Source organism: Barbus barbus (assembly GCF_936440315.1).
Source record: "Barbus barbus genome assembly, chromosome: 21".
NCBI lineage: Eukaryota > Metazoa > Chordata > Actinopteri > Cypriniformes > Cyprinidae > Barbus > Barbus barbus.
This window is the reverse complement of record NC_136749.1, coordinates 11,044,579-11,068,925: the sequence shown is the minus strand read 5'-3', so window position 1 is coordinate 11,068,925 and position 24,347 is coordinate 11,044,579. Positions and strand designations below refer to the sequence as shown.

Genomic DNA, 24,347 nt, shown 5'->3' with positions numbered 1-24,347 from the left:
TAATCTTATAGTCTGGAATTTGAAATGTCTGCTGGTTAAATCCTAAACTGTTTCCCAAATCGCTACCTATATAGTGCACTGTTTTCAGGGAAGTATCTGATTAAATGTAATCTAGATTATGTAATCAGATTCCAAAAATAAAGTACTTGTAATTAGATTATATTACATTTTAAAATGCTCAATCAGATTAATTACCTTTATTGATTATATAGTCAGATTAGATCACATAAAATATGTAATCTAATAGACTACATGACAAAATGTATGTAATTTATAATCAGTAACAGACAATTTACAAGAAATTTACCCAACACTATTTGTTGTGGTGTGGAAAACTTTGGTGGATATATCGAGTGCACACATTCAATCCCATAATGCACCTCAACAACAAGTGTACAACCGATGTACACTCCACAGCTAGCTGCAAAATAATTTTTGCAAATTAACTTCCAGCACACTCAGGGTCGAAATATGCTCGCTTCTTTCACTCATTCCGTGGATTCATGGAATGAATGAGCAAAGAATAGTGCGTGGGGTCAACTTTGGAAACAGCTCTATAGACTGATTAAATTAAATAGGAAAAAGGACAGCTCCCATATTGTAAGTATGAAGATGGATCATACCAATGCAGGTTTAGTGGTGTCACGTTTCGGTGCCGGTGTAGGACGGAGGACAGGGGGCCTCACAGGCAGGAAACAGAGAGGACCCAGCTGTCACCCGAGGCCCCAGTGAAAATCCCTTACCTACGGAGGGAATGGCAACCATGCAAGGTGCAATAAAATGGTAGGGAATAAACAACATACACAAACACATATAAACTAGAAATAAATGGATGGATAACAAAGGGCCAAATCACAAGAACTCTTAAGTCTTAGATGAGTGTTCATCAACATAAAAATTTAAGTCTAATACAGAATCAACTAGCTAAATTTTACTGACAAGGGCAGATAGAGTGCAGTGATGACATTACTTTTTTTTAAACCACACCCCAGAAGTTAGCATTTCCCTGTTTGCCTCGACAAAGAGTCCGTAGGATTTTTCCACTGGCTTTTGGACTGTTGCTGGAAATGAGGCCGTAAAAGCAGACTAGTGGGTAGATGTTTTCCTGTTCGGTGTGATGACTGCTATTTATGCCCACAACAACCTCTGATGTAATATCAAGGAATAAAATGTGAAAATATCTTGAGCTTGTGTTAACTTTAGAACTTATTGTAGGCATTTAACCAAAATTCATTCATTCAACAAAAAAAACAAATAAGGACGAGGGAACATGGGGCCTCATTTATAAAATGTTGCACAGAAACCATCCTAAATGTGATCTTACAATCATCTCTCAAATATGCGTACGTGTGATACATAGAATGATCTTTTAGCTCCAACCCTAATCAAACACACCTGCCTGTAACTTTCTAGTGATCTTGAAGACATTGATTAGCTTCTTCAGGTGTGTTTGATTAGGGTTGGAGAGCTAAACTCTGCAGGACACCGGCCCTCCAGGACCGAAGTTGCCCAGCCCTGTCACAGGTCATGTGATGACAAAGCCAACGTTGCCATAGTATCACAGATTGACCTCTTGCCTCAATACAAAGAATACAAATGTCAATGCTGCAGTGTTGCAGGAAAATATATTTTCACATTTTGAATTTATATTCTGTTGCAATTTGTTGTGGTGTCCATGTTTTAAGGTAGGTTTACAATGACAACAACATTCATTGCATAATCCAGTACGTCTAATGTATTGAATCGTTCCCTCAATTTAATCAACAAATCTTGATTCATTTAGGAACGAAATATAACTAGGGGTAATTTTGAGAAAACACATTTTCACTTAAATAACACAAAACACAAGGTCTAGAGATGCATTTTTGAAAAGATAAAATTTTTCAAATGCTGTCATGTGCAAGAGTTTACAAAAGATGTGTGACCTTTGCTCAGCAGTTAAATATGTCAGTCTAACACACTGAAAAGCAGTCGTGGAATGCGTTTTGTATTAACTTGTTCAATTAAATGTTGCACGAAAGCTTGTGATACCGCTTAATCAAAAATAATTTACATTCTCATTGGTTGGCTGAAATCCAATAAACACATTAGATCTCTTCTTCCAAGAAGCATGCATTCAGGTCACTGGAAAACTCTGTTCATGGGCCAAGAAGTTTTTGATAGTGTTGGAAGGGTGTTGCAAGAGGTTAATTTGGCATCCAATTGCCAATTCCATCATGCCGCCTGCCCAAGAAGTTCTCCTGAATGTTTTCCCATCATCCCCTAGAAATGAATGGAGCAACGCTGCATAGATACATTTTTTCCATTGAGTATGGAATGAAATATAACTCCTCTCAGAACTGTCATGATGTCCATTTAATAAATACCGTATTCGATTGTAGTAGTATATTCACTACAGATTGCTCATGTAGAATACACTCTCAAAACAGTCAAAGAGAACCACTGCCTCTGGATATTTTGTGTGTTTTGACAAACAAAACATCAGAAACCATTCTCCCTCTATCGCACATGCACAAGTGCACGTAAAAACAATCCTTCTATTCTTGGCCCTTATTATTGAGTCTAGAGATCATCCTTGTTGTGGTGAGAGTATCCCAGCAACCACATCCAGATATTGAAGGATTGAGTGTCACAACAATGATGTAACATTACTTGTATCTAAAAAGGTCACTTGAATTGATAATGCTTGTTATTGGTCACCTCGTGAATTTGAAAATACAAAATTCATCTACATTGCGATAAATTTAGCATATTTTTGAATTAAAAAAAAAGAAAACCACTGCAGGCAATTCAGTATAAATGACATACAATTTAAAAATTACAATTAGCAAATACATGTAAAAAGGCATACCATATAGACATATTTTAATACTAGTGAATGACAACATGGATCCTGTGTGCTATTCTTAGGATGTCAAAACTTCAATTGAATTTAAAGAGAGTTCATCCACAACAAGATATTTTGAAGAATAATGTTAACCAAACAGCTGACAGTAGCCATTGACTTCCATAGTATTTTTTCCCATATGGAAGTCAATGTCTACCATCAATTGTTTTGTTACCAACATTCTTCAAAATATCTTCTTTTGTGTTCAATAGAAGAAATACATGCATAAAGGTTTGTTGAGCCCATGCTGCTCAAAAACTGTATGACTTATATGAAACATAGAAGATATTTTGAGAAATGTCTCAAGATTTTATACTCTTAATAACTTTTTTAACCTTCAAAATATCTTTTGTGTTCAGCAGAAAAAGAAAGTCATACAGTAACACAATTCTGACATTTACAATGCTAGGAAGGCATTTTAATAAAGCCAATGGATTGTCAGATTGTAGTTTTAAACTGTGGAATTAATTAGAATAAAACGTAAAGCTAAGAGAACAGTCCTCATATTATGTGTGAATCATTTAGTAATCTAGATCTAGATTAATGTCAAAATATAAAAACATAATCCATGCAATGCAACATGCACAAATTTGCATCATTCATATGATTTGAGAATAAGCATAGTGTGATTCTTACATTAAAATCAACAGTTAGAATTAATATTCATATAAATAAGTCAATAAATACAGTCACTGAGGAAATATCATGACATCTTTCCTTTTGTAGAGCCAAAGCTACATGTTATTAATAGTAGGATATCGTTCCACAAAATCATGAAGAAGAAACTCTCCTTTGGTCCCTCTCACCAAGTTGATCCTACAATTCCTGAATTGGAGCCATTGTGAATGTGTTTAAACCAAGATTATGCCACTGCAAAAAATAGCCCACCACAGTATCTGTATATTTAACGTAAGTATTTGGTTTTATGAACACACTGCATGTTTATCTGAATCCCCGAAAGTCTCTGAATAACTTTTTAGTTGTGCTAGTCTAAAACGAACGAGATGCGAGTATCTGAACAAAAGTAATGAGAAAAGCACGTGCAGTTTTACTGTAAATAAGGGTACTGCGACTAACACCTTCACTGCCAGGTAAGCAATATCTTCAGCTTATCTGCCATTGTACTCTCATGCCTAAAAGTGTATGAAAAACATACAACCAATGTCAACATAACACTTGATCATGCCACTGAAGGTTTCTAAAAATACACCTGTTCCCTGAAAACACTTGGAATCACACCCTGCCACCCCTCAGCTAGCATTATTTTGACGCGGCCGTTTAAATTTCGCAGAGATGACTGTTACTGGAGTCTGCATATGCCACATTATCCAACACACTCTTACTGGTCAAGTTTTGCGAACCCTGCCCTCACAGAAACCTCCCCGTCTTCAACACTTTGGGCTCGGTTACCACAGCGGGTGAGAGTTACAACTTCACCACTGAAACCAACGAGCTCCGTCAGAAGCAAGCTCTGTTCGCTGTGTGGGTGTATTTGTGTTAGTCACACAATCTCATCTGATTCCAAGCCGTACTCCTCATAAAGAGCATCCAGGATGGACAGCTGCTTCTGCATAGCTGGCAGGTAGATGTCTAGGTCTCGATGCATGCCGGTCGTAAAGCCTTCCTTCAGCTCATCACCTTCATGAGAAACCAGAGCAGCCATGAAGCCCTCATAGGATGGGGCAGCCCGTAGAGCCAGCTAAAATGAACATAAACACAGTCATAAATGCATGTTCTTATGTTTTTCCAAAGCTGTATATTATTTTATTTTCAATGGAACACTAAAGGACATTTTTATATAATTCTATGCACAGCATGTGCCATAAAATGATCAATCATTACAACTATTGGAATTTTTGTTGCATTGTAATGGAAATGCCAGTGTTAATGTATTTGGTCTTGGCTGAATAGATCTGCAACATTGCTGCAGAGCAAGTACAGAGACTTACTACTGCAAGTATATTCAAAGACAAGCTGCTGTGAACATATAGCATACATGAAAGTTTTTGTAGCAGATTTATATGGTTGGAGCTGGGGGAGGTGGAGGGATTCTGAGTGTATGCTATGGGGTGGGCGATATGACCAAAATCACGATACAAGTCATTCTATTTCACGGTAACGATATATATATCACAATATAGTTATTTTTGCTTTAAATAAAGTATTTATGATATAAAAATTTTTTATACCATTACAATTACATAATTCTTGTCACCAGTGTCAATATTGCAAAAAACAATTTTTTTTTTGGTGTTTGACAGAAACATAAAAAGAACACGAAGAACTAGGACGTCAGTCAAATGTTCCTTTAAAATGGAAAAACAGCACTCTCAGCACAACACTTACTGCAAAGATACCTCTAACAACCCATCCATGATATTGCCGTAGTGTCTTTCCATATGCATTATCTGAAAGAAGAAAAAAGGGGACATTACAAAGCACTGACTGAAGGACAGTTGTTTGAACCAGGTGTTCTTTTCTTTTTGCAACACAAACGGTTTTAGATTTGATCATTTGACTTACTAAGAGCTCCTTGGACGTCCTTTATCCCTGTATTGATTTCAGAGAGGAATTCTTTGAAGAACTTGAGTCCACGTTTAAGCCACAGCAGCGCTTCTGTGGCCGAGTTCCGCACCTGTGCCACCTCCGTCCTCACCTCATGCAGCACGATGCTCTGCAGGGTGGGGAAACTCTCAGGATCGGATACCTTCTGCTGGATTTTCTGATGGAGAAAATAAGCTATTATGCCCTCTAGTGGTTATGGTGACATCCAGAAAAAGTACAGTACCCTGTTAAATACTTCAACTGAATAACTGAATATGAATTACATATTATGATATAATTCATATATCATAATATGTAAGGAAACCCAAAACAAACCAGTCTCAAAGTCGTCACAGGCATTACTTTGAATGGTCGGGTTTAACTATATATTTGCTGTATTATTACAGTCATTACTCATTACTGCTAATTATTACAGATGATTCAATTCTGTACTGGATGCACTGAATTTTAATTGTCAGATGCATCAATGCATTTTTCACCCCAATACTAATGGCAAGAACGTCATCCAAGAGTAAACCTATAATCTTTAAACCCACTGCTCAAGTCATTTAAAATATGTATTATACATGCATTTCATTGTTTGCATTTACACTTACCTTAATGTTTCCCACAAAATCTATTTTAACTGGAGCAAAGACAGTTGGTCCAAGCTTGTCTGAGGGGAGAAAGTCTTTGTAAGTACTTTAATGGTTAAGCTGTTAGTTTCCTTCCTTCCTACATTACAGTTTGGGGTCAGTAATTTCTTTTTATTTTTTGAAGGAAATAAATACATTTATTCAAAGAGGAAGAATCCATTGATCAAACGTGGCAGTAAAGACTTTTACAGTAATTGATAATTGTCCCAAAAAACTGCAATTTTTTTATAATTACATTTGACAATTTTACTTTTTTTTAACTGTATTTTGGATTAAAGAAATGCCGCCTGAGGGAGCATTAAAACAAATCTTACCAACCCCAAAATTTTGAATGGTAGTGTACACACATATTGGTGAGGGTCATAGTAACTGAGAGACAATTATGACACATAAAATTCAATGTGAATAACTAGAAACATTTGTCCCAATTTATGCCAGTTCATGTGCAGTCCAATGATCTATGTGCACATAGACCTACTGTATTCCTGAGGTGCAAGTGTACTGAATCGCCACAACCCAGAGAGAAACACCATTAATTATTTACCAAATCCCAATCACCTTCAGAGGCATCATCCCATTCAAACTATAGAAAAAAGTGAGGCTTAAAAACTGTACCAGTAGCAAACCGGTACATGACACCCCAATCACCTTTATCACCTTCATATAGTATGTTATTAAGAAGAAAGTGAGGAACATCGTTTGTATTATAATAATTGATTGCCGACACAGATTTTCTTGTTTTTGACCCGGTTCTTGGTCAGATACTCACCGAACTGTTCCAGTATAAAGACATAGCAGAGCATGCAAGACCATGCCTGAGGGAGAATGAGGCATTAACTGTGCAGACTAACATGAGATGCAAATAAAAAAAATAAAATAAAAAAAAAAGCACATGGTGAACCGACACATGCACAGAGTAACAAAAATCAATGTCCCCGGTAGCATTTTACAACATTTAATAAGCACAATACTAATGAAAGCACAGAATGCGACAACCTGGACTGACAGGAAAAGAAACAAAGCAACGAAGGGGTGGAAAAGGGAGAAAGAGTGAAAGATAGAGTGTCCTACCTAAAACTGGTACTATAGCATAGCAAGAATCCAAAAAGGCTTGTGTGGGAATACCACTGTCGTCCTCCAGTATTATATCACTAAATCTACAAGAAAAAACCACAGACATTCAGACAAGGACAATACATTAGTACATGTTAACAAAACATTTATTTGATGAAATAAAACATCAATACAAAAGCAGGCATTGCCAAAGCAGAAGAAAACCAGTTTGGAACATGCAGTCCTTAATTAAGAACAGCACACATTAAATACAGGTTTTATAAATGAGATTAAACAACCTTCACACAGTGATAGAATACTGAAAAGGTTTTCATATCTGAATACCGACACGTTGCTTTGATAACATTTCACATTACTGACAGTTCAAGTTTATTTGGTATCAGCCCAATGAAGGCTGTTGAAACATTAGTGTTGTAGTTACGTGATAACCTCATTATTACATAAAAGAGATGAAAGAATTATGAATAGCAAAAGAATCTACAAACCCTCATCACAGGCTGGGCCTCATTTTGAGCGACCAAAAGAAAACATACCATGATAAACATTTAATCATGAACCACTTTTGTCTTTACATGATAAAATCACTATGTTGAAACTGCAAGACATTTATTTCTTTGTTTTGGAACTTTCCACAAGCAAGGTACAATGTGAGTCTTTCCAGCAAAGGAAGGTGCTTGACCATCAACTTCTACTTAAAGGGATAGTTCAGCCAATAATGAAAATTACCCCATGATTTACTCACCCTCAAGGCATCCTAGGCGTATGACTTTCTTCTCTCAGATGAATGCAAGCAGAGTTATATTAAAAAATGTCCTGGCTCTTCCAAGGTTTATGATGGCAGTGAATGGGGGTCACGATTCCGTGTTCTTCTTCCGTGAACGCGAGCATGACATTTAGCGGAAGATAAAGATTACATTTTATAGAGTTTTAAATATGGATTTTTTTTACACAAGTGCAACGCTTCGCTACAGAGGACATTAATTAACCCCCCAGAGCCGTGTGGAGTACTTTTTATCTTGGATGGATGCAATTTTTTGGGCTTCAAAATCCCGACCCCATTCATTGCTATTTTAATGCTTGGAAAACCCAGGAATTTATTTTTAATATAACTCTGATTGTATTTGTCTGAAAGTCATATAACACCTAGGATGTTTCAATAATTATTTAAATTTTTTTTAATAATATCATAGATAAAAGTTTGAAAAAAATTTTTTTTTTAAAAGGAATAAGATTATTTTTGCGTCTACCTGGTTTCATGCATAATGTGGAACACAGCAAACCATATGTTTGGACATTTCACATGGACTTTTCAAATAGATTTCAACTACAATTACGGTGGGTCCAGATGTGATATGTGGGGTGGTGATGGCGCAGTGGATAAGACACATGCCTTTGGTGTGAGAGACCTGGGTTCGAATCCACTGTGAGACACCAATGTGTCCCTGAGCAAGACACTTAACCCCTAGTTGCTCCAGAGGCGTGCGACCTCTGACATATATAGCAATCGTAAGTCGCTTTGGATAAAAGCGTCAGCTAAATGAATAAATGTAAATGATATATTAAGACAGTACGCAAAAGTGATGTTAGAGAATAGTTTTTCTACAAGTTCTAGTTTGGTTTTCTAAAATGTGTGCGTCTAATGTTTAAAAAAAAAAAAAGTAATGGGACACCTAAGGGTACCCTATTTGTGGAAAGTGCCTTTTACATCATGATCCAACCAGGTGAGACGCAACAAGTATCCAGTCTTTTTTTTTTTTGTCCTAACTGAAAGCAAACTTTTGTGACATAAGTATAATAATTGATCTAGAATTGAATATATAGATAACTTCAATTAAAGCGCATTTCTGTCAACAGGTTTTTCATTTGTTTTGATTAACTTTTAGGTGTTTCCAAATTGGTTTGTGTGGTATTTCACAGCAAAGCCACAAATTCTCTCAACAGACTTTACCTTTGAATATACCTTTAACAGAACAGGCAGGATTGATCACTTGTCACTTTATCGTCCTGCACCTGGTTACTCAGGACACAATGTTACTCAATGAGATTTATAGTCCCACAATGTTAATGAGATTTATAGTCCCACAATCTACATTTTTTACTGAAATGCTGACTTTGCATATAGCACATTTCTGTAAACAAAATTCTAAGTAGTGTTAGCTTATAACTTGACATTAGGATGACCATAGCTAATTTTCAAAACAAAAACAAGATTCTGAATAGCGTAAATGTGTGCAGTACATTCATCTTATTCCCTCAGAGGTTCACAGCAACGGAGGCGCCTCATACCTGTGGCTCATGGTACTGAAGAATGTGTCCACCTTATCTTCCTCTTCCTGTTTATTCTCAGACTGAGGCTCATTCACTTCCAGGTCAGCCTGGATTTCTTCAGTGACCTTTTCTTCTTTGTTTTGTGTGGGGCTCAGTGCGACTTCCTCTTGTTTTTCTTGGGGAAGGTCTGCTTCTTTTGTCGGGATGTCCTTCTCCTCTCCTACAGATTCTTCAGGGTCCTGTGTACTTGATGAAGAGCCATTACGAGGCTCCATGGGCTCCTTCTGGTCCTCCATTAAACCACTTCCTAAACAGAACAAGACATAGGCAAGACAGGAAATGATAGTTGAGGTCTGCCAAATGCTGCATGCGTAATCATTTCCGAATCTGACTTAATGTTTGTCATACCTGTAGGAGATGTAGGCATGTTTTCTTGAGGAGCTGGAGGTGGTTCGTTTTCTGGTCCACTCTCATGTGCTGATGTTCCTGAGATGTTTATTAAGTCCTTTTGTCTGCATAACACACATTTTAAACTTTGTAGAGAAAAACAAAAGGATATCTGACCCACACGAGTACATTAATATGAACTAAACTCACTTTTCTCCTGGGTGCTGATTTCTTGGATCAGTAGGTTTGATCTATGAAAAAAACAAAAAACATTCTTTCTATTTGAAGTTCTGAAAAACTAAATTAATTTACAACCATTCAGTGATTATATTTAATATGCCTTGTGAGGTTTGATGGTAGCCACAGGAGGAGAGCCTGGAGGGGTCCGACTCAGAAGATCTGGATTGAAGGTCCGGCTAGCAATCTGCATACACTCCTGCAGGGTCTTCAAGAAGGTGGTGCAAGTGGACTTCACTAGATTTCCAGTCTCATCCCCTACCTGAAACCCACACACAGCACAACTAAATTTAAGATTTAGAGTAGGTTGACCAGTCTGACTGGTTTAGGACTGGCTTTTACCCCTCATTTTTGTGATAAAGACAACTACAAAAAATCAGAATGACAATTAGTGCAAGTATGAAAACATAAACACTCTGTATTGATGTTTGACCAGCTTATATATTGTTTAATTGTCATAACTATGTCCTTGAAAGGTGCAGTAAGCATAGTGAAGGTTGACTCAAGACAAGCACTCCCTTACCTCCCCCGAATCGGCTGCGTTCTCTGCTTGAGAACTCTCTTGTATTTTGTTCACTTGCTGAAGGAGGAGGTCACAGTAAAGCCTTAGCTCAGACATTTTCGTTTTCAGAGCCTCTGAGTTTTCCTGGAGCTCTGAGAAGAAAAAAGAGACTATTGTTGACATTATTTTCTTCGTAGACTTGAATTGACAGCTCTTTGAAAAATTGCAAAATGAACAAACGTCATGATCTGAATGGCTTATGTAATCTCATTGGTTAAAGTCCCCATGAAATCATACGAAACACAGTTTCCTATATTTGACATTGCCTATTAAAACAGGAAGCTGGGCCTAGTCATAATAATATATATATACTGTATATATGTGACCCTGCACCACAAAACCAGTTTTAAGTGTAAATTGTTCGAAATTGAGATTTATACATCATCTGAATAAATAAGCATTCCACTGATGTATGGTTTGTTAGGATCGGACAATTTTGGCTGAGATACAACTATTTGAAAATCTGGAATCTGAGGGTGCAAAAAAAACAAAATATTAAAGTCGTCCAAATTAAGCTCTTAGCAATGCATATTACTAATCAAAAATGAAGTTGATATATTTTCGGTAAGAAATTTACTAAATATATTCATGGAACATGATCTTTATTTAATATCCTAATGATTTTTGGCATAAAAGAAAAATTTATAATTTTGACCCATACAATGTATTTTTGGCTATTACAAATATAGCCCAGCGACTTAAGACTGGTTTTGTGGTCCAGGGTCACATATACATATATATATATATCAGTGGGGATTTCTTTAAGACTGCAAGGGAAGCTCGGCTTCCCCTATAATGTCAAAAAATTAATGGTCAAATATGTACTATTGTGTTAACATTTTATTGATTAAAAATGCGTTAGAACACGTTCATCTCGAAGACGAGTTCGTCCAGAATCAGCTACATATAGCAGGTGACTCGATTTCCTTCTCACATATTCCCGTAGCGTCACAGTGTATTTCCCTGTTGAAGCCTAGCGTCCATGGACTTCAATGGGGCTGCTTTGAACAGTTTTTTTTCAGTGCTTCGAAACTAGACGGTCATTGGATAAATGCTGCGATTATGTCCCGCCCACGGATGCTCAGCGTCTCTGGGGGTGAATGGAGGAGTGGGCGGGGCTGGACTCCGGGCTTCTGCGTGATGATTGGAGGGTCTGTCGAAAGACTGCATCTCCGTTTGACAGCGATTGTGTCCTATAAGAAGTCGCTGATGCTGAAGCTATTCGAGCTCAGTCCCATAGCGGATTGACAAACTACTGCAACCTATTTCTTGGTATTTGCTTGGCAAAATTGCCAATTTTCATCATAACAGGAGAAAGCTGTGATTATTTGGTTAATGCTGTCAGCGGAAACAAATAAGTTCATCCCGGATACTTTCTGTTTCTGGAAGAAGATCTGCTGAGAGAAATAACCCAGAATTTCTAAATGTGTTGTTGTTTTTTCCCCTTCAGAGCACATAAACAATATACACTATGAAAATGCCAGGTGCAAATGCTTGGAGACAGCATATATAGAAATTTTAACTTTTATTTAGCACACAAGTGATGATAAAGACATGTATCATGTTACAAACAATGCTGTTCTTCTGAACTTTCTATTCATAAAAAAAAATTGAAATTCTCCTTAGCTCTTTTCAACATAATAACAAATGTTGTTTTAGCAGCAAATCAGAATATTAGAATGATTTCTGAAGGATCATGTGACTGGAGTAATGATGCTAAAAAGTCAGCTTTGAAAGACAGCTTTGATTGTTCCTAATAAAATGTTTAACTGCACTCACAAGTGAATCTCAAGTTATTTTGTGTGATAGCTAAATATATGCTTAATAAACTACAAAAATGTATTGTAACTACAACTACACATTCTTTCTTGTAACTCTTCCTCTCAGTCACATACTTGACTAAATGGCTGATTATGAAGCTCATTATGCAGGCCTGTCTTCTCAGGTGTGAATGTGAAGGTTGACGCCCTCTCGCATAGACCCTTTTTACTCAAAAAAAATCAATATATTGTTTTTTATATATTGTTTTTTTTATATCAATAATTTGTTTTTTTTATGGCCTTATTTCAGTGACTTCAAAATTTTCGTTTTTCACTAACCACGCATAAACAAGTCGAGTCAAGTCAAGTCTGCTTTATTGTCAATTCTTCCACATGTACGGCGCATACATACAGAGAATTGAAATTGCGTTACTCTCAGACCCTTGGTGCATACAGTTAACATTAAACACGTTCACATACAGATAATACAGTTTAAACATATGTACATACAACTATACAGCTATACAAATGAGGACATTGTAGAAAAATAAAGAAATAGATAAAGTGGCATAAGCCGCATGGCAGAATAGATAGAGTGCAAACCAGTTAAATAAAAACGAAACTGTGCAGATATACGTGTAGTGCAACAAGAGCTTATCAATCTGAAGACATTGTATAAAAATAAAAAAAAGAGATAAAGTGGCATAAGGCACATGGCAGAATAGATAGAGTGCAAATCAGTTAAATAAAACAAAACTGTGCAGATATATGTGTAGTGCAAGAACAGCTTGTCAGTAGGGAGAACAGTCCTTATATCAGACTATCCGAAGAGGTAGTTTGCAGTCAATGCTGGATGAGGTAGTGATCAGTCCAATGCTGCACAAGTGACAGGTGCTGGTCACAGTTTTTTAAGTTGGTGAGGGGGGGCTCATAGTGTCAGAGTTCAGTGTTGCATGGGGTAAAAGAGGGGAGGGGGAGCAAGGACGGGAGGGGGTTCAGCTTCCTGACAGCCTGATGTATGAAGCTGTCCTTCAGTCTGCTGGTCCTCGCCTGGAGACTCCGCAGTCTCCTCCCTGATGGCAGCAGACTGAAGAAGCTGTGTGTCGGGTGGGTGGGATCACCTGCAATGCGGAGGGCTTTGCGGGTGAGACGGGTGCTGTAGATGTCCTGGAGGGAGGGGAGAGAGACACCAGCGATCTTCTCAGCTGCTCTCACTATGCGCTGAAGTGACTTGTGGCAGAATGCTTTGCAAGTGCCATACCACACAGTGATGCAGCTGGTTAGGATGCTCTCGATGGTGCCTCTGTAGAAGGTGCACATGATGGGGGCAGGGGCTCTGGCTCTTCTCAGTTTGCGGAGGAAGTAGAGACGCTGCTGTGCTTTCCTGGCCAGTGCTGCAGTGTTTTTAGTCCAGGAGAGGTCCTCTGTGATGTGCACACCCGGGAACTTGGTGCTGCTCACTCTCTCCACAGTCGCACCGTTGATGGTCAGAGGGGCATGCTGAGTGTGTACTCTTCTGAAGTCAACAACAATCTGCTTCGTCTTCTTCACATTCAGAGAGAGTTTGTTGTCACTGCACCACCCGGCCAGGCGGCTCACCTCGCTCCTGTAGTTTGTCTCATCTCTGTTGCTAATGAGACCCACCACAGTTGTGTCATCCGCAAACTTAATGAACAGGTTGGAGTTGTGTGATGGTGTGCAGTCGTGGGTCAGCAGAGTGAAGAGGAGGGGGCTCAGCACACATCCTTGGGGGGCCCCAGTGTTCAGTGTGATGGTGCTGGATGTGTTACTGCCAACCCGTACTGCTTGAGGTCTCCCGGTCAGGAAGTCCAACAGCCAGTTGCACAGAGAGGTGTTGAGCCCCAGCTGGTCCAGCTTATGAGTGAGCTGTTGAGGGATGATTGTGTTGAATGCTGAACTGAAGTCTATGAACAGCATGCTGACATATGAGTCTTTTTTGTCCAGATGTGTGAGGGCTGGGTGGAGGGCAGTGGCGATGGCATCATCGGTCGAGCGGTTGGACCTATATGCAAACTGGAAGGGGTTCAGGGAGGGGGGGGGAGGACAGACTTGATGTGGTAAGCTGTGAGAAAGCAAAACGTTGCTTTCTCAAAAACAAAATCAAGTACATAAGTGCTGCTAACATATTATTGTAGACCTGTTTTTGCTCTTTACAGTGTTATTATACTTTAGCCATTTATATATTTATAAGCAACTGAAAAAAATCACAAATGTCAGGGCATGTCAAAACTTCTCCAGGCCCCCAAAACACCCTGAGACCCCACAGGGTTAAAGACATGGAGTTGGACAGTGCAATGCCTCAGCTTTACAAACTGTTCTCATTAGTGGCAACAATTGGAGCTACAGCTGCAGGTGTAGAAAGGAGCTTCTCCTGTTTAAAGCGGCTCAAGTCCTACACCCGTAACACAATGGTCCAAGGCCGTTTAAGCAGCCTAGCTCTGCTGGCCATTGAGAGGACACTGGTCAAGTCACTGGAAAAGACGCCTAGTTGGTACGACAGTGTCACAGAGCATTTTCTTGAAAATAATTTACGTATAAATAAATGGACTATTTTTATGATGTAGGCCGAAAATGAGCTTCCCCTCTTTGAAAGACCAGCAGCCGCCACTAATATATGTATGTATGTATGTATGTATGTATGTATGTATATATATATATATATATATATATATATATATATATATATGTATGTATGTATGTATGTGTGTGTATGTATGTATATATATATATGAAAAAGTTGATTTATTTCAGTAATACCATTCAAAAAGTGAAACTTGTATATTACATTCATTCATTACACACAGACTGATATATTTCAAATGTTTATTTCCTTTAATTTTGATGATTATAACTGACAACAAATGAAAGTCCCAAATTCAGTATCTCAGAAAATTAGAATATCAATTAAGACCAATGCAAAAAAATATATTTTTAGAAATGTTGGCCAACTGAAAAGTATGAGCATGTACAGCACTCAATATTTAGTTTGGGCTCCTTTGGCCTGGATTACTGCAGCAATGCGGCGTGGCATGGAGTCGATCAGTCTGTGGCACTGCTCAGGTGTTATGAGAGCCCATGTTGCTCTGATAGTGGCCTTCATCTCTTCTGAATTGTTGGGTCTGGCTTATTGCATCTTCCTCTTCACAATACCCCATAGGTTTTCTATGGGGTTAAGGTCAGGCGAGTTTGCTGGCCAATCAAGAACAGGGATACCATGGTCCTTAAACCAGGTACTGGTAACTTTGGCAGTGTGTGCAGGTGCTAAGTCCTGTTGGAAAATGAAATTTGAATGGGTTTTGTTTCACAATCCTCTCCAGGGTGCGGTTATCCCTATTGCTTGTACACTTTTTTCTACCACATCTTGTCCTTCCCTTCGCCTCTCTATTAATGTGCTTGGACACAGAGCTCTGTGAACAGCCAGCCTCTTTAGCAATGACCTTTTATGTCTTGCCGTCCTTGTGCAAGGTGTCAATGGTTGTCTTTTGGACAACTGTCAAGTCAGCAGTCTTCCCCATGATTGTGTAGCCTACAGAACTAGACTGAGAGACCATTTAAAGGCTTTTGCAGGTGTTTTGGGTTAATTAGCTGATTAGAGTGTGGCACCAGGTGTCTTCAATATTGAACATTTTCACAATATTCTAATTTTCTGAGATACTGAATTTGGGACTTTCATTAGTTGTCAGTTATAATCATCAAAATTAAAGGAAATAAACATTTGAAATATATCAGTCTGAGTGTAATGAATGAATCTAATATACAAGTTTAATTTTTTGAACAAAATAAAATGTCGTCCCGACATCAATACACTCAAAGTCTTAAACCAGTCCATATCGTTTCACTTCACACTTGTAAAGGTACCAGGTCACGTTTTTCAATACTTATTTTCAATTTTCTTTTTGTTTTTTTTTACATTCAGTACATACATTCAATAATCACTCATCATGTTCCTGTTTTACAGGCAGTCCTTGTTAGCTGATTATCAGCTTTGCTGAATTCAAGTTCATGAGCTAGTGCCCCAAACAACAGTCCCAGAATCAAGGCACTAAGGAATGTTCATTAAGAATCAACTCCATACAGGAAACAGCCAAGTTCAAGTGCAACAAATACTTCAAGCCTTTCTCTGAGGTTCTCCAAGGAAAGTTTCAGAACATTAATTTCATTTCATTTGTCTAGGCCTTTAAACAGTCTTTTTTTCGGCCCAACAACAGTTCATGTATCTATGAGTGTCACAGTCCCTTTGTTGGCAACAGATAAGTGCAATCAGTTAGGCAGTTAGTGTCAATATGATGGCAGTTTGTCAGTACAATTCCACAGTGCCAACTGAGACCTGGTCAAGTGAAAGTTCATTGGGGTTCTTTAATTTGCTGGATAATAGATCAGTGAGGGCTCAGAATAATGAATCTGCACTGGTACCCAAGAATTCATATTTGGTGTCCATGTGTGTATGGGGTGTGGATTAAAGTCACTTCTTGCATTTTGTACGCTGTAGCATGTAGGAGTTCCAAAATTTTCATATGTGAACCTCTTTGGTGGTCGTCGGATTCTAGATGGTTCCTCTGCAGGATTCCTCTGTGCAGATAAGTGATGTTATGGTAAATGTTGATCAGGTAATCAACGTTCTTCAACAGGGAAGTGTTGTTTGGGTAAGCAGTGTTCTCCAGCAGGTAAGTGTTGTTCAGATAAGCAGTGTTCCTCAGCAGGTAAGTGTCGTTCTGCAGCAGGTAAGTGTTCTTTTCCAGCAGGTAAGTCAACATGTTCTATTACATCTTGTTCCTGTTCAGCTAGATGTGGCCACATTGTCAACTCATGCATTTGTTCTGACTGAGCTGATGATTTCTCACTAGTATGTAACAGGTGTGATGTGGTTTCCTTTTCCATCTGATTATGACTATTCGGCTGTGTTCTGAACTGGTAGGGTTCAACTTTTACTCGTCATCACTTTACTCGACACATAATACTCGCCATCACTTTCACTGTCATTCTCTGGCTCATGTTCCTTCCTTCTCTCAGCAGGTAAAGCTGTGCTTTTCTGTTGGTGTTTTCGCTTCAGTGTGGCATTTTGATCACCTGAGGTAAGTGATCACAGGGGAGAAGATGATTACGATGCAACACTCTTGATCTGCCTTTGCCCCGCTCTGGTTTCACTTCATATATTGGAGTATCTTCAGCAGCCTGGCGAATGACAATGTGGAATTCATCCTCCCAGAAATTTTGATGTTTTCCTGGACCCCCTTTTTAAGCCAGATTTTTCACCAGAACTCTGCGGCCAGGACATAAACTAGTACATCTTACGTTTTGGTCATAACTTCTTTTGTTTCTCTCAGTACACTTCTTTGCATGCTCACTGGCAATCTCAATAGCCTCTTGCATACCCTTTGTCCACCTCTCCACATATTCACTGTGGTCGACGAAACCTTTATCTGGATTGAGGCCAAACAATGCATCAACTGGAAGCCTTGGAGAACGACCGAACATGAGGTAGAAAGGTGAAAATTCAGGCACTTCGCTTTTAGTACAATTGTAGGCAAACACTAGCTTATTCAGTTCCTCTTTCCAATTCAATTTCTGTTTTTCTGTGAGAGTTTTGAGCATCTGCAGAATGGTCCGACTGAATCTTTCTACTTGTCCATTTCCTTGTGGGTGGTATGGGGTCGTTCTAGAGGCAGTGATGTCCCTGTATTTTTGGAGCTGATCGAAGAGTTGATTTTCGAATTCCCTGCCTTGGTCATGGTGAATTCGCGAGGGGAACCCAAACCTTAGGGCAAAATCATTGAACAAACGATCTGCTACAGTTTTTCCAGATTTCAAAGTTGTAGCATATGCTTGCACGAATCGAGTGAAATGGTCGATGATCACCAGGATATACTCGTAACCCCCCTTGCACTTGTCTAAGTGAAGGAAGTCAATGGATACCAACTCAAATGGATGTGTCGTCTTGATGCTCTTGAGGGGTGCCCGAATCTCTCTGCATGTTTTTTTCTGCTTTATGCATGAACAGGTTCTCAGCACATAGTGTTCCGATATCCTTTTTCATGCAGGGCCAGAAAAAGCGATCTCTGATGAGGCTGGTTATGCAATCAAGGCCTTGGTGACCCATCTCTTCATGCAGTTCCCTCATGACAATACCCTTAAACTGGGCAGGCAACACCAGCTGCATTCATTGTGATGTTTTGCGGTGCAGTATGCCGTACTCATCCAACACCATCTTGTCCCACTCACGTATAAAACTTCTAACTGTAGGATTGGCTGACTGCCACTGCTTTGAAGAAGGTCTACTTTCCGACTGTAAGTAGTCTGACTTATTTGACATTCGTGTCATCTCTGTGCTTGCTGGATCTCCTCTTTAATGATAATGATTTGTAGGGTTCATCACCAATCTCCATGCATGCTGGCGCACACTGACAGACTAACGTAAGGGGTGGATCTGGGTCATGCTGAACCTCCACAGCTTGTATTGTGGCTCCCACAAATTCTGATGAAAGCTCCTCTGTAAATTCTCTCATTGCTGTTTCTATATCAACTGGCATTCTGGATAGTGAATCAGCATCCACATTCTCTTTACCTGGGCGATAGCAAATGGTGAAATGGAAGTCTCCAAGTTCAGCAACCCATCTGCATCCAGTGGCATTTAACTTTGCAGAGGACAACACATAAGTAAGGGGATTGTTATCACTGTACACGGTGAAGGTAGGTGCATAATATAGGTAGTCTCGAACCTTTTCTGTTATAGCCCATTTGAGGGCTAGAATCTCCAGCTTTCCACTGTGCAGGTGGTAGTTTCTCTCTGCATTGGTCAATGTTCTTGAACCATAGGCTATCACTCTTAGCCTTCCGTTCTGGTTCTGATACAAGACCACACCTAGACCTTGGTTGGATGCATCTGTGTGAAGTACGAATGCTTTTAAAAGTCTGGAAATCCCAATATTGGAGGTTGAACGAGACAATCAATCAGCTTTGACAATGTTTATTGATGGTACTCTGTCCATTAAATCAGCTTACTGGATGGTACCACGTGACTGTAACTGTTGGTTACTACTCTGCAGTTTCTTTTCTTTGTGCTCTCATTTTTCTCGTTGCTCTTCAGAAGGTCGTAAAGGGGTTTAGCAATTTGTGAAAAGTCTTTGATGTACTGGCGATAGTAACTCAGTAGACCTAAAATATTCCATAGCTCTCCCACAGTGTTTGGTCTTTTCTCTTTAAGAAGGGTCCATTCTACTGCCTTCTGCAGGGTCCATTCTACTGCCTTCTGTGGAAACAATTTGGCCTAAGTAGCGAACCTCATTCTTAAACATATCACACTTTCGTGGTTTCAGCTTTACTCCATGAGCTTGTAAACGTTGCAACACTTTTCTCATCGCTTCAAGATGTCCATAAAATGTCTTGCTGAAAACCAGGATGTCATCCAAGTAGAGCACCTAAATTTAATCTCTAAGTCCTTCTAAGCACTCTTCCATGAAATGCTGCAGGTGCATTCATGAGGCCAAAGGGAATACGAACCCACTCATATAAGCCCCATGGTGTACTGTATGCTGTCAATGGTCTCTGGAGACATAAAACCTTGATGGTAAGCTTTGCTCTGATCTAATACAGAAAACCAGGCATTACCTCCTAAACTGTCTAGAATGTCTTGTACTCTCGGGGTAGGCTGGCGATCAGGTAGTGTCTTCCTTTTGCGATCTCTGTAGTCAATGCACAACCTAAGGCTGCCATCTTTCTTACGAACACATACGGTTGGTGAAGAATAGGGAGAATAGGTTTTCTCTATCCAGCCTTGGGCAATTAAGTCATGCAGGTAGTCCTTCATTTCTTGATAAAGTGGCTTGGGGACTGAAGTGTACATGCGGACAACAGGCGTATCGTCAGTCAGAGAGATACTTAGCTGAAGATCTTTGATGCACCCAATATCGTCATCTGACCTTGAAAATGAATGGCACTCTTCTCGTAGTAGCGGTTTTACTTTATTTTGCTGGTGCAGAGGTAAGTGCCTTACATCAGCAGGTGGGTCCCACAATTCTTCACTGTTACTTTCATTAGCAATGGTAGTTTTTGAACCCCACTGATCATGGCTGTTGTTGCACAATGTGATACTGCAGTTGGTAGTACAGATTTTATTGATTGCATTGTCCCAAGCTCGGTTTTCCCTGCAAGCCTGATATCATGGTCCGTAATGTTCTGTATGCTGATCTTGACCACTGGACGACTTCCTTTTTGAAGAGTTACTAGGGTTTCCAGAGGTTCTAGACCATCCGTACACTGTGAATTTACATGTGGTTCAAACAACAAAACAGTGTCTTGCTTAATATATGGCATTTTAACTTGACACTGTATCTGCATAATAGTACGTTTTGGTATGTTCACAGGGTCTTTCATTGTTTTCACCAAATATTCACCTGGATTCTCAGTAGTCATAAGATTAATGAAGGTCTGTATTTTATTTTTCTTCATGCCAGGGAAGGCATACTTGACAATCTTGTGCAAATGTCTTTTACTCACTTCATTATCTTCACTTGCTTCACTCCGTCTCATCACTTGTTCAATCACATTGTAGCAGATTATTGGTTTGGATAACCTTTGATCTTTTAAAGATGAAGACAGGAATGACTAACTCTTTTACACTATCAACAGGGGAAGCCAATTTGAAAGTTATCTCTACCCATCCAACATAAGGCATACTGCTCCCATTAGCTGCAGGCCATCTGGAGCTTCTGTTGCCTCAGAAATATCCTTCAATTTCACTTCAGGTATGTACTCGTTTCTCCATTGTTCATCTACAATACATACTTGAGAGCCTGTGTCCCATAACGCCTCAGTTTTGTGTCCTTGTAAATAGCAGGTTACCAAACATTGTTTGCTGATGAGAGAAGTGACAGGTGAGTATTTGTTAATTTGACATGAAGCAGTTAAAATGCGATCAAGTGGAGACAACTCAAACTGTTCTACATCTACATTTTCACAGTACCGCTTTGAACGTTGGTGGGACATTCTTGCAGTTCGGGTCACTCCCTGTCCCGTGGAGGCAACCCATTTCCGTTTAAAGGCATTCTACTTTGAAATCTTGCACCTCTGGTTCTGCAGCCTGCTGAAAATTGTTCACTGCTACCACAACAATAACAATGGGTGCATAGTTCCTCTGGTCCCCTTTTCTGGCAGGAAAAACACTGTCTTGTCCTAGAGGGACGTGGTACTGTGGTAGTGGTGATGTTGCTGTATAATGTCGGGGTGCTGTATTAAACTTTGGTGGGCGAGGCTGTGGGGGGGCAGCATATCGTACTCGGTTACTAACGTAACCTCGGTTCCCTTAGATACGGGAACGAGTACTGCGTCGCTAGAAAACTCCTTTTTCTCCGAGGACTGAAGACTTTTTCAATCACGCAGTGTGACTGCACGACCATTGGTTCGCGCAGTAATAAAAAACGAACCAATGGCTCGTCAGGTACTGCACGAGCCTATGGCGGCAAAGCCCGCCAGAGCCCGCCAGAAGGTATCTAAGGGAACCGAGGTTACGTTAGTAACCGAGTACGTTCCCTGTCGATACTACACTCGTACTGCGTCGCTAGACGCTATGGGGAACAAATACAATCCCGCCATGCCATGAAGAGAAACGACAACCTTAAAACTGGTCTTTGAGCAGTAAGGCTCAGAGGGACCAATTATGAGCAGGAAGCATCCTGCAGGAGGCATGAGGATCGAACTCTTCAGAGGTCAGTCCAGCCTAGAAATCGTTTCAACGGTCATAAGTACAGCCTCAGCACCAGGAATGGGGCCAAGAGCGTTCTTGGAGAATCAGGCAATGCCTGAGGGGACCGCTTTAAGACAGGTGTGTGCCATCTAAGCAGAGAGAACCCTAGCCTGTAAGGCCGGGACATCCAAGCTATAGAACCTGGCAAATGTGGACGGCGAGGCCCAGCCGGCCGCCGCACAAATGTCTGCCATAGACACACCACTAGACCACGCCCAAGAAGAGGCCACGCCTCTTGTGGAATGAGCTCTCACTCCAATGGGGCTCTGGAGGCCCAGGGAGGAGTATGCTAGTGCGATAGCGTCAACTAACCATCGAGATATTCTGTGCTTTGTGACCGGAGACCCCTTGGTGCGGCCGCCAAAGCAGACAAAGAGTTGTTCCGTCTGCCTAAATGGCGTGGAACGCTCGATGTACATTCTCAATGCCCTGACTGGGCAGAGAAGGCTGAGCTCTTGGTCCTCCTCAGAAGAGGGGAGCGCAGAGAGCGTAATAACCTGGGCTCTAAACGGAGTGTAGAGCGCCTTAGGAACATAGCCGTGTTTTGGTTTTAGGACGACCTTAGAGTCGTTAGGCCCAAACTCAAGACAGGCAGGGTTTACAGAGAGAGCCTGCAAGTCACCTACTCGCTTTACCGATGCTAGCGCTAGTAGCAGAGCAGTTTTGAGCGACAGTGTTTTTAAGCTTGCAGCTTGTAGTGGCTCAAAAGGAGGGCCTTTAAGGGCTCTCAGGACCGTGGGCAGGTCCCATGCAGGGACTGTGAGGGGTCGGGGCGGATTGAGCCTCCGAGATCCCTTCAGAAAACGGACAACCAGGTTGTTCCGGCCCACCGACTGTCCGGCTATAGGAGCGTGAGAGGCTGCTATAGCTGCCACGTAGACTTTGAGCGTGGAAGGGGCGCGGCCCTTATCCAGCAGCTCCTGTAGATATGACAATATCACTGATATGTCACATGTTGTCGGGTCTTTACCGCGGGCTTGACACCAGGCGGAGAAAACCGACCATTTAGAGGCGTAGAGGCGTCTCGTGGACGGGGCTCTAGCCTGTTCAATGGTGTTCAGGACATTCTCGGGGAGATCTACTGAGTCCCATCGAGTGCCCATAGATGCAGGTCCCACAGCTTGGGCTGGGGGTGCCAGATCGTTCTGTTCGCCTGGGAGAGGAGGTCTCGCCTCAGGGGAATAGGCCACGGCGCTGCTATTAGCAGCTGCGATAACTCCGGGATCCAAAGCTGGTTCTTCCAGAGTGGGGCCACTAGAAGCACTTTGTGCTTGCACTCCCTGATCCGCCTGATTACCTGAGGAATCAGAGCGATCGGGGGAAAAGCGTAAAGAAGGAGGTTGGGCCATTCGTGGGCCAACGCGTCCTTGCTCTTCGAAAAGTAAATCTGGCAGTGAGAGTTGTCTTTGGAGGCGAAGAGGTCGACCTTTGCCCTGCCAAAGATTCGCCAGATTTCTTGAACCGTCTGTGGGTGGAGCATCCACTCTTCTGAGGGGACATTGTTCCGAGAGAGCATGTCTGCTCCTTGGTTCAAAATGCCGGGCACATGAGCTGCTCTCAGTGAACGCAGGTTGAGATGAGCCCATAGTAAGAGGCGCTCTGCCATCTCGAAAAGGCGTTTCGAGGTGAGCCCACCCTGGCGATTTATGTACGACACCACCGTCATGCTGTCCGAGCGGACTAGCACGTGGTGACCCTTCAGGACTGGCAGGAAGAACTGAAGAGCTCGACATACTGCTTCCATTTCGAGGCAGTTGATGTGCATTTGTCCTTCTGCGTTCGTCCAGGAGCCGAAGGTCGGCTTGCCGTTGCACAGAGCTCCCCAACCTGTGTTGGAAGCATCTGTTGTAACAACCTTCCTTCTGTAAACCAAACCCATTGTCACGCCTTGTTCGAACCATTGTAGGTTCCTCCAGGGGACCAGGGCTGACACGCAGGCCCGGTTCACCCTGACACGAATGCGTCCATGACGCCACGCATGAGGCGGAATTAGAGGTTTCAGCCAGTACTGAAGGGGTCTCATTTTGAGAAGGCCCAACCGAAGAACTGGCGATGCGGAGGCCATGAGGCCCAGCATTCTTTGAAACGATTTGAGTGGGTAGGAGGCTCCAATCTTGAAGGAAGCCGCGAGCTGCCGTATGGCCAGAACGCGATCTGGCGCAACTTTCGCCGTCATGCAGGCGGAGTCGAAAACTGTCCCCAGGAACGATGT

General features: G+C 41.0%; 1 protein-coding gene across 1 annotated transcript in view; it reads right to left on the bottom strand.

Moving 5' to 3' along the window:
* Nucleotides 1-1,607: 1,607 nt before the first annotated feature.
* The window catches only part of plekha8 (pleckstrin homology domain containing, family A (phosphoinositide binding specific) member 8), a 29,807-nt gene continuing 7,067 nt past the window's right edge, over nt 1,608-24,347 (bottom strand). The window contains exons 4-13 of the mRNA XM_079444406.1: nt 10,577-10,707; nt 10,157-10,315; nt 10,027-10,067; nt 9,838-9,941; nt 9,448-9,736; nt 7,159-7,244; nt 6,049-6,107; nt 5,411-5,609; nt 5,234-5,295; nt 1,608-4,586 (exon numbers count right to left, since the gene is read on the bottom strand). Of these exons, the coding sequence (XP_079300532.1) occupies nt 4,389-4,586; nt 5,234-5,295; nt 5,411-5,609; nt 6,049-6,107; nt 7,159-7,244; nt 9,448-9,736; nt 9,838-9,941; nt 10,027-10,067; nt 10,157-10,315; nt 10,577-10,707 (1,328 nt within the window). The 3' untranslated portion in view covers nt 1,608-4,388. The remainder of the gene's footprint in view (nt 4,587-5,233; nt 5,296-5,410; nt 5,610-6,048; nt 6,108-7,158; nt 7,245-9,447; nt 9,737-9,837; nt 9,942-10,026; nt 10,068-10,156; nt 10,316-10,576; nt 10,708-24,347) is intronic.